The sequence below is a fragment of the Homarus americanus genome, unplaced genomic scaffold (genome assembly GCF_018991925.1).
Source record: "Homarus americanus isolate GMGI-L3 unplaced genomic scaffold, GMGI_Hamer_2.0 scaffold16712, whole genome shotgun sequence".
NCBI classification, from domain to species: domain Eukaryota; kingdom Metazoa; phylum Arthropoda; class Malacostraca; order Decapoda; family Nephropidae; genus Homarus; species Homarus americanus.
The window spans coordinates 341,810-352,849 of NW_024757794.1; the positions used below are offsets into that span (position 1 = coordinate 341,810).

General features: G+C 39.6%; 1 protein-coding gene across 3 annotated transcripts; it reads left to right on the top strand.

The window, feature by feature from the left end:
- Positions 1–4,986: 4,986 nt before the first annotated feature.
- On the top strand, positions 4,987–9,857 carry LOC121857740 (transient receptor potential channel pyrexia-like). 3 transcript variants are annotated; one of them, XM_042353860.1, is made up of 4 exons: positions 4,987–5,166; positions 5,341–5,604; positions 6,259–6,420; positions 6,751–9,857. In XM_042353860.1, exons 1-4 carry the CDS (start codon positions 5,164–5,166, stop codon positions 8,638–8,640), a joined length of 2,319 nt encoding a protein of 772 aa, XP_042209794.1. In that variant the 5' UTR covers positions 4,987–5,163; the 3' UTR covers positions 8,641–9,857. The 3 variants fall into 3 exon arrangements, with proteins under 3 accessions (XP_042209794.1, XP_042209795.1, XP_042209796.1); XM_042353861.1 differs by having other exon boundaries at positions 5,357–5,604; XM_042353862.1 differs by lacking the exon at positions 5,341–5,604.
- The last annotated feature ends 1,183 nt before the right edge of the window (positions 9,858–11,040 follow it).

The following is an 11,040-nucleotide window of genomic DNA, read 5'->3' on the forward strand; positions in this document are numbered from 1 at the left end:
GAACTAAAATTTAATGTGCCTAACTATTTAAGTACATCCAGAATAATACACAAGCACCAAGAAATGACCTCGAAAACCCATAAGTGGCGAGTAATTAGCATTGCAAAAGTAATTAAAATATTCTAAAAATCATTTGAACATTTTCTAAAAGCCATTTGAACAAGTTATAATCAAGATATCAAATTTTGGTTAACAGATCCTTGTACAGCACATTCAGGAGTACCTATACTGAAATTTTGAACAAAATCCATTTTTTGGCCGAAATGACGAAAATTGTAAGTCTATAGCTTAAAGGATTTTTTGACCAAAAATACGTTTTCTCTCTGAACTAAAATTTAATGTGCCTAACTATTTAAGTACATCCAGAATAATACACAAGCACCAAGAAATGACCTCGAAAACCCATAAGTGGCGAGTAATTAGCATTGCAAAATTAATTAAAATATTCTAAAAATCATTTGAACATTTTCTAAAAGCCATTTGAACAAGTTATAATCAAGATATCAAATTTTGGTTAACAGATCCTACAGCACATTCAGGAGTACCTAATGAGAATCCAAGGCGAATCCCAAGGGATTTTTCCAGGTATATAGGACAAAGGTCATGGATAAAGTTGAGCTTTTAAAGTCAGGGAGGGGAGAAGTGATAAATGGCAGTGAAGAAATAAGCAAAGCATTGAACACTATTTTATCAGTTTACATTAGAAATGGATGAAATTCCAGAGGAACTGATATTTAAGGGAAAGAAGAGAAATTAAAGAATTTCACTATCAGAAAAGAGGATGTTCTAAGATAAATAAACTAAAGAAAACAAAATACCCAGGGCCGATGAAATTTTCTCGAGTCTTGAAGGAGTGGGAACAGATTAGCGGACCCCTCGTAAACTTATTTACAAAATCATAGACACGGAGTTGTGCCAGACTTGTGGAAACAGGCAAATGTAGTACCTATATAAAAAGGAGACAGAGCATCAGCGTCAAATTACGCGATCAGTTTGACGTCAGTAGTGGGGAAATTTCGAATCAATTATAGCAGATAGCATCCGATCGCATCTAGAGAAAAGCAAATTAATCTACGACTCTCAACATGGGTTTACAAAGGAAAATCTTGTCTAACAAATCTGCTAACGTTTTTTAGGAAAGTCTTCGAGGTAGTAGATAATGACAAAATTACGATGTTATTTACTTAGACTTTAGCAAAGCATTTGACAGAGTACCAGATCAGAGGCTTCTGAGAAAAATAATGTCTCGGTATCGAGGGGAAAGTTTTAAAATGGATAAAATCATGGCTCACCGATAGAACGCAGAGGGTCAGCGTAGATGGTGTTAAATCTGAGTGGGGCCGTAACCAGTGGGGTTCCCCAGGTCAGTACTAGCCCCACTTGTTCATAATCTACATAAACGATCTAGATACTGGGATCAGCAGTGACATAAGCAGTTTTGCGGATGACACCAAAATAGGGCGGCAAATTAATTCAGAGCAGGATGCAAGATATGGAGGATCTAAATAAACTGCAGGGGTGGTCTGAAAATGGCAAATGAAATTTAACACCAGCAAGTGCAGCGTACTTAATATTGAGAACAAATACTTATAATGTATACAGCCTTAACAACATCAACCTAGAGAAGTCGACTTGTGAAAGAGACCTGGGGTACTTGTGCCCGGACCTACGGCCTAAAACAGTGTTAATGTTCGAAATAAGGCAAACAAAGTATTGGGTTTTACATCTAGAAGTGGTAACAAGAGTGCAGAGGTCTTATTGCAACTATATTTAGGCTAGTCAGGCCGCACCTCGATTATGCGGTTCAGTTCTGGTGCCCCTATTATAGAATGGATATAAATTCACTAGAGTCGGTGCGGCGAAGAATGACAAAAATGATTCCGGGACTTAGAAACCTTCCATATCAGGATAGGCTAAAGAAACTTAACTTGCATTCCTAGAAAGACAAGAGTGCGGGAGATATGATAGAAGTATTTAGGTGGGTGAAAGGAATCAATAAAGATAGATAAAGTTCTTATAATATCCGAGCAGGATAGGACTCGGAGCAACGGATTCAAGTTGGATAAGTTTAAGGAGAGGAGGAGAGAAGAAACTGGTTCACAAATAGGTGGTGGAGGAGTGGAACAAGCTTAGCAACTTTGTAGTAAGTGCGGGAACTCTGGAAAGTTTCAAAAGGAGGCTAGATAGATTCATGGATGATAGAGAGAGGTAGTAACTCTCGACAGGAGCTGCCATGCACAGGCCAACCGGCCTATTGCAGACTCCTTATTTTCTTATGTTCTTATGTTCAACCAAACCAAACAAACCTTACCTAACTTCCCCGGTATAATAGACAGAAAGAACTTGCTATGATATGTTGAAATTTGAGTCATTTTCTGGATGTGAGATGATACGGCGCTATGCAGCCCTGGCGGGTTAGTCCTATACAGTACATTAACCAAAATCTGAAATAGTTATTGTGATAAAAACGAATATTAACCCTATTAATTTTGTCAATTCACCAAATCGTCGACGACAACGAATTATTTCTTGCTACAAACACCAATATAAACTACACTAATACCGAGGCAGCATAATATATAAGTTGGCGGAGTTTATCTATGCTGCTACCTTTTCATAAAACTTCTTCACCTAAATCTTCATTTGATGACGGAATAAAACTTCCAATAACTACTTGAGTTGGTTGACAAACTACCATGGAGGTGGTTAACCATCTCTAACATCACATGTAACTTAATCATGAAAATTATAATACCAACAATATACTCACCACTGAGGGCAGAAGCGACATAAGCTTGTGTTTAAACAACTTAATATAAAAATACTAAAAATTTAATCACCACACAACAGTCGGTCACGCCACGTCCTTCCTTCACGGCTCACTCAGGCAAATGGCTTACTGGTGACGTCACAATGGTGTGTTATACCAAGGAAGGAATATATCGAGAAACTTGTACTACATTCAATTAACGTTCAGCCCCTGATTGCTGCGCCATCTCTTGATTAAATTTTTCTTATAATATTTAAGGTCATCATAGAAAACGTGTTGTTGTCTAGAGAACGAGTTTGTCTTTACCGCAAACTCCTGTCATAAGCCATATACGTTTTATTCTAGCAGCCATTGCATAAATATGCATAATTGTCTGCTTATACATTTATATATTTATTTATTCACGAGCAATGATGTTCCTTAAATAAAATAAGAGGCAATACCATGTTGTACAGTACATGAAATAACATAAATAAGGGACTTAGGTGGTAGATAAATATAAGTTAAAACATCAAAAGCAGGCGGGCAGGTAGACTTAATCTTCGTGATATCCACAAAAAGTAGAAAGCAAAAAAAAGACTAAGTTTCAGCTTTCAGTCTTGAAAATATATATAGTTCAGAGTGGATAAGGCCGAAATACATTACATGTTTGAATGTTCTGATAAGAATCACACACACACAATATAATTTTAATTTAAGACAGCATACAGCTTGCTAACACTTCCTACTAAGATTGGGGAGATAATCTTAAAACTTTGTGATAAACGGCAATCAAGCTGGGTGGAAAAGTTAAGTGAAACCAGAGAAAAAGAGGGGAAATACATATTATACTTGGTTTGTGTTGTCAATAAAGGGAGACACTGTATATCCATCCCATTTAGATTGTTGCGAGAGAAACATATGCAGTACAGCCCCAAGTAATAATACGTTAGCATCTCAACTTGAAAAACAATATAATCTAAACCTACAACCCAGAATGCAGCCACTGTACCACGTAAGTATAAGTGCAGGCAACTGTACATCAGTGACAAAATCAGTTAAATTCCTACCTGGATGTGGTACACTTTTCGTATTTTGGTTCAGCTTACCTGGGCTTCATGTAATGTACTGTACTAATCAATCCTACTGTACTTACCTCAATAGTGTCCTGTAATGTATTCTTTTCCTTCGTCTTTCTAAGTACTGCACGTGATAAACCTTAAGAGAAATAGAACAATCTTCACTGAAACAAGATAACAACGCAGAATGTATACAATGTACCATTTATATTTCTGCTCACGAGGATAATTTGGTGCACAAACATCAAGGTTCTGGACTTTATTAAGAATAATGTATGGTCATTTAGTGCCTGGCAGACTGATCAGGGAATTATACAACTGGTATTATTGTGCAATGAACTAATGAAACTGCAGCAGCTTAGTCCTGACACACACACACACACACCAGAACTTACCTTTAACATCTAGTGTGTGGTATTTAACATGTGTTAACCTAACCTAACCTAACCTTCCCAGATATTGTCGTCCGCAAACTTTACAATGCGGTGAGATATATTTTCATTATGTTAGCTATGTAGATGACAAACAGGTTGGGTCCAAGGATATATCGTTGAGGTAGTTCATCTTTTCCCATTCTGAATGCACTCCGTTTATGACTCCCCTCCGTTGCCTGTTGTTGGTTGTGCTCTAAGTGTGTTCAAGGTCGGATACCTTTACTGGAAGTGTAGAGAGTTAAGAAACAGAAAAACGGAGAGAGTGAGAGAACAGGAAAGACAGAGAGAAATAGAAGAGAGAGAGAGAGAGAGAGAGAGAGAATCATTAGGTTTTTCCCGCCTTATCTACAGAGACAACCACTTTATTCGCCGGACACAACTTTCTGTATTCCTTGATAACATTGACCTGAGTACAAACACAAATACATACACTACATAAATACATAACGTGTTAATGACTTTCTATTCGAGTTTTGTAGTGTGAAGGTTATAGGATTGAACTCTAGGGATTAATTTATTGTGCTGAAGGAGTTAAGTCATTCATCATACTCATGGGGTTAAGTCATCATACGCAAAGGTTTTAATTATCGTTATTCGTGGGATTAAGTCTTGTGTCATTTCTTTATTAAAATTAATTATAAAAGGTGATAAGACAACGGATGTAACAGGATTCTCAGTCGACCGCCACATAACCTACTCGTTAGTGTACTATCGGGGCCCGCTGTGTCTTGTGCGTCCGTCTGGTTTGTAGGCGCCTCGTCAACACCACTCTACAACACACTTCACCTGTCATTTTAGTGGGTGTTATCTAGAGTAGAAGCTGATTTTCAATGACCCGGAAGGTATTAGCAGTCGAAATACATTAATCCGGAAAATTTTAACATCTACAAGACATCATCCCATGGTGGGTATTACAGTATACAGATGAAGATAAAATTCTCTAGTTGCTTGGCATTATTTGGTATTGTGTTTATTCTGTCTATGAGAGTGTCACCCACAGGACAGGTACACTGTATCTTCACTTGTTTTATAAGTACATAGAGTATTCCTTCCCTGGTCTCTCACCTTCTGATAACAGGACCCGTCCAAGACAGATGCTGAGGACTGGCGTGTGGACATAGAAATGATGGAGCGTGATGAGCTAGGAGGCACTGGAGACGGAGGAGGCCTTAGTGACGGAGGAGGACCTAATGGCGTAGGAGGACCTAATGACGGAGGAGGCCTTAGTGACGGAGGAGGACCTAATGGCGTAGGAGGACCTAATGACGGAGGAGGCCTTAGTGACGGAGGAGGATCTAATGACGGAGGAGGACCTAATGACGGACTACTTCCGTTACTCAGGGTAAAGTTGATTGTATCAGCTCCGGGAAAGAGAGAGAGAGAACAGAAAGCCAGCTGCAGCAAGAGTTAGCCTTGGTAGTGTTATAAGCAGTCAGTCTCAGCCAAGGTCTGATTAATTCAATCGTGTGTAACTCATGGGATAGCATTCCTACCTTGTCCTACCCTACACTACCATGCCCTGCCTGCCCTACCCTAGCTTATCTTACTCTATCCTACCCTACCCCACGCCTACCCTAGTCTCCCGTACACCTACCCTCTAGTCAAGCCTAACGTCCTCTAATATACTCTACCCTCTATCTATCTTAACAACATAAGAATGGAGGAAACTGCAGCGGGCCTATTGGTCCATACTGGGCAGTCCCATTTACACCCAACCCCTATCACTCATAACCAACCTGTTTGAAGCTATCCAGCGTATTCGAGTTAATGATGATGTTTGGTAACTTGTTCCACTCGTCCACTACTCTTTTTCCAAACCAATGGTTAACTATCTCGAGCCTAAATATAAATTTGTCTAATTTGAAACTATTGATATGAATTCACTCATGGTTGGATAGTTTGAGTACCTTTGTTATGTCACCTTTGTTTAGCCTTGTCTTCCATTTATACACCTTGATCATATACTATATCTCCACACCTGTTGTTGGTCCTTCAGGCTATCAAGCACCATGACTTAAACCAGGTGAGGGAGGAGTTACTGCAGAGAGGTGAACTAGAGGCCAGAAATTTGGTGTGTGGAAACCCCAAGTTTCTCCACACTGCTGCTTCCGTCCTGGACCTCGACATCATTAACCTGCTGCTGAGTCTTGGTGCCCAGGTGTGTAGTGTGCCCTCTAGCCCGCTGTGTCCTTCTTGGAGCGGAAAGAGTTTTGAGATCATATGAATATTAACCCCCGCCCCTACCCCCAAGCTTCTTTCACCTCATAATTAAAAATCTAACTCTACCTGGAGGTAATGTTAGATTAGGTTATGTTAGGTCAGGTCAGGTTAGGTTTTGTATGAAACTTTTGATATACTGTACATGTATTTTACGGCATAAATGGTCGTTTATTACGTGTCAGAAGTTTCCAAAAAGAATACATAGGAGTTATCGCTAATATTAAGCTAATATACTGTATGCTAATGAGTTTGGTTCACGTGCCTACAGGTGACGGCTGAGGACAAGGAAGGCAACACAGTGTTACACAGAGCGATTGCTGCTCGACCTTGTGACATCACCGCTCAAGACACCATCCGGGAAATACTAGAGATTTTTCTGGCAGCTGGCGCAGACGTCAACTCAACCAACCAAAAAGAAGAGTCACCGCTTTACTTGGCTGCCCATTTTCAGCTGCCAAATATCGTTAATTTTTTGTTATCAGAAAAGGCTAACCCGACGAAGGTGACGAAGGCGGGGGATACTGTGGTACACGCAGCATGTAACCCAGGTTGTGCCACCTGTCTTAAATACCTCCTCAACACTGGCCGCGTCAGGCATCTGGTGACGCAGCCAAACCACAAAGATGTCCAACCATTTATGTACGCTCTTCAAAGTTGTTCAGCCAAATGTTGTGAAATTTTATTGAACAATGGGAACCACTTGACACGGACACACTGGAATAATATCTCGAGCTGTTCATACCTGATCCAGTACCAACCTACCGCTACCGAACTCCTCACACGAGTATTTGACGCCAACATCAGAGAATCCAATCAGCAAAAGGACAACAAACTCCGCATCATTTTTAACTATTCTGTGATACTGCCACAGACGGAGGGCGGGAGACGGCCTGCACAGAATCTGCTACAGAAGGCCACCACGATACAGAGCTCCATAATATCTGATATCAACAATACGGAGGCAGAATGTCTTCTCAAACACCCGCTCATGGAGACGTTTATTTACCTCAAATGGGGTAAAGTTAAGCACATATTTCACGGTGAGCTTTTCATATTCGCCTTGTTTTTATTGTGCCACACAGTTTACGTCGCTTCGGTGTACGGGGAGACGACGAGGATGATGAGCGATCTCACTACCCATCCACTGTTTCGAGGTTTTCATGCATTCCTTTACTGCCTCACGTTGATTCCAGAGTTAATCATCGTTATTTCACACTTCAAAAGTTATTTCAAGTACATGGAGACATTGTTAACAGCTACATCAGTAATCTGTTCAGGGTATATTGTTTTCAGAAACATTACGATAACCGGGGCATCATTAGTGTCGAGCCTGAGCACCACAGCATCAGGGAACGAAGAGAAAAACGGTGAAAATGAACAGTTGTCAGTAGAGAGAACAGTGGCCGCCATATCAATATTCACTAGCTGGGTCAGGATGATGATGTTGTGTGGTCGACTTGGTTTCTTTGGCTCTAACGTCCTTATGTTCTCAAGAGTTGCTAAATCAGCTGTGAAATTCATAGCGGGATTTTCTGGTCTGTTGATTGGTTTTTCAACGAGTTTCTTCATCTTGTTCCCTGAAGAAACAGAATTTAACACATTTTGGAAGAGTTTGGCCAAGACACTCACGATGATGATTGGGGAGATAGACTACAGCAGTCTAGTGAAGAAAAATACACCCTACATCGTCTACATATTCTTAGTACTGTTTATATTCCTCGTATGTGTCCTGATGGCCAACTTGCTCATAGGTTTGGCTGTAGACGACATAGCTAACTTGAGGAGAAATGGGGAGGTTGAGAAACTCTCCAGACAAGCCACGTTCATTGTCACCTTTGAGAATTTTGCCGTTTTTGCTCGAAACTCCAGGTTTTTCCCGCGCCGACTGGCAACATACTTTATTGAACTCCCAAAAGTGAAGGATGAGAAAAGTTTCAAGATAAATGAGATTAAAAGCAAAAAGTCGTTCCTCTGTAGGTATGATCTCCCGAGAGAAACAGTAGAAAAAGCCCAGTCAATTGCAAAATCCAACCAGACCCTTAAACACGAAGAACTTACAATGACACCGCGGACAATATTAAACGAGATAAAAAAGTTAAGAAAACAGCTTGAAAACTTTTCTACTCTGCTTCAGTTTCAGAACCAAAATCAAAAGTAAAAAAAGTAAGTAAAAAGCAAATAAGAAGTGAAGAAGCTACCCAGTTGTTCACTCCTCCAGTCCTCCTTAGCAACTGTTGGTCAAATGGACACCTCTGATCTAACCCTCACTCCTCTCGGGCTCTTGATCTAACTAATGACAAGTCCACACGAGAGAATATGGGAGGAGCTTATTTTTCATATCCAAAATAAATGGACTTAAATTAATGTCAAAAAGATTAATGACTTATTGTTCCCTTGTAGTCAATACAGTATATTTATGGTAATTTTTTAGTGGGTAGTATGTTTGTGTATTTGTTTGAATTATTATCCAGAAACGAGTCATTGAAGATAAATGTATTTGTCAGAAATTTTCCGGTAGAACAGTAATATTTTCATCTGCTAGTAAAGTCAAGTTTTGCTGATAGTCAGATTAAGTAGGTCATATCAGGTTAGACCAGGCTAGTTAAGTAAAGTAAGGTTTGGTTAGGTTATGCACGGTTAGGTTATGGTTGTGTTGCATTGGATTGGGTTGAGTTAGTTAGGTTAGTTTTGTTTGGGATGAGTTGGGTTAGGTTTGGTAGGACTGGATTAGGTTAGTTCAGGTTGGTTTGTGTTGGGTTAGCTTAGTTTAGGTTGGGTTAGATTGAGTTGGGTTGTGTTGGGTTAGGTTAGTTCAGGTTGGGTTAGATTTGGTAAGGTTGGGTAAGATTAGGAAGGCCATCCTGTTGTTGTGACCTTCACTTCTGAATCTACGGATGTTTCTGTTTACAGCTGATGGTCTCAGTGGATATCCTGTAATGTTTCATCACTTTATGAGTCTTTTCAAATCCTTTAGTAGTAGTAGTAATAATAGTAGTAGTTATAGTAGTAGTAGCTGTCGTTGTTGTAGAAGTAGTAGATACCATTGCTCTTAGGTACGGTTGGCCAATGGAAGGCATGCCCGCCCATTGTATGTGTGTGGAACATCCTACGACCTCAACCACTCCACGGTGTACAGTACAAGAAGTGAGATTTCGTTTGCACAAGGCATGACGAAATAAGGGACCTCACAGCCTAATGATTTTACTGAGGAGCCTCCTACCCGCTGAAAGATTAATGAACCACTGCCCACACTATCTCCTTAACCAATAGCGAATTCATAATAACTGTAAATTAATCACAAGTAACACTAAACATTTTTATATCTGTTGTTTTTGTTGTCTTAGTCATTATACTTATTAAACTCAATAAAATCTATCTTGTTTGTGTATTATTTCCTTTGTGTAGTGGGTGGTGATGTATACCTGATATGAAGCGTCGCCACATTTTCATCATAAATTCCTCAAACCTCAGTTATTTACATTACGGGGTGGTGGGGGGGATGGAGGGGGCGATCTTATTAATACTTCAATACATTAACGCCGCCATGAGGGACGGAGGTATGTGAACAGTCTCCATATAGCCTAAGTCATATTAACTTATTTGTGTGATTCACCTTCCTACAATGCTCCGAGAACTTTAGTTTATTATCAATGTACACATCCAGACTCTTTTTTGTTCACATTAGATCTCAGTTAATGATGTTACTTCGTCTCACTGGGACATATCACGTCCTTGTTGTTGGTACGTCTTAGGTTCAGCGTCTGGCGGTAGCTAAGTAAAATATTAAAAGTTATTTCCCCCATACTGAAGGAGTTAACAGCTGTTCCCTTGGTGTCATGTGGAAATAACCAAACTTGAAGCAGGAAGACAGGCGCGAATAAAATAGAGCATTTTGTGAGGAGTACAATGATGACTTGTTTGATTATCAAATGGTATAAAAAGAAGTCATCTAATCTTGGACAATAGTCACTATCATCATTAGTTGGCTGGACAAGTGGCGAAGAGGATAAAGTATTGAAACTGTACGTGGAGGATTATAGTCGAGTTTACCATGAAATAAAGCCGCGTGAGGGTTTGTTTTCTATGAATCCGGTGCAGCTGTCAAGTTTGAGGAATAACTTTAATAATAAAACATTTAGTCAATTTGACCAAGGTCAGCTAACAAAACCATGAGATGTTTGTTTCCAGTCCTTATGCCAGCAGCGTCTGGTGTTATAAGGGCCAGGCGGTCACCCATCCAAGTGTTAAACAGACCCAACGTTGCTTAACTTCACTGATCGCTCCTCGGATTATATCACCGCTCATAATCCAAAGTATAATGTTCAAGTAAGTTTTAACCTCTGCCACTGATCGACCTGTTCGAGTATTTTATTTTTATTCATATTTTTTCTTGCATTTGTTACGATAATGTTTCAAATTTGTTTTTATATTGCCAAATTGTCTTCTGTGTTGATAAATATTATTAACAACTTCGTCTGACAATGAAAATAAAAATTGAAAATATGAGCCAGAGATTTACGTGTGTGTGAAAAATATAAGAAATTTATTTGACGTTTTA

What these genes read in the sequence shown, in the direction of transcription:
- LOC121857740 (XM_042353860.1), top strand. An exon ending in GACTACTTCCGTTACTCAGG is followed by an intron (nt 5,605 to 6,258) that starts GTAAAGTTGATT and finishes TTGGTCCTTCAG; the next exon opens with GCTATCAAGCACCATGACTT. An exon ending in TGCTGAGTCTTGGTGCCCAG is followed by an intron (nt 6,421 to 6,750) that starts GTGTGTAGTGTG and finishes ACGTGCCTACAG; the next exon opens with GTGACGGCTGAGGACAAGGA.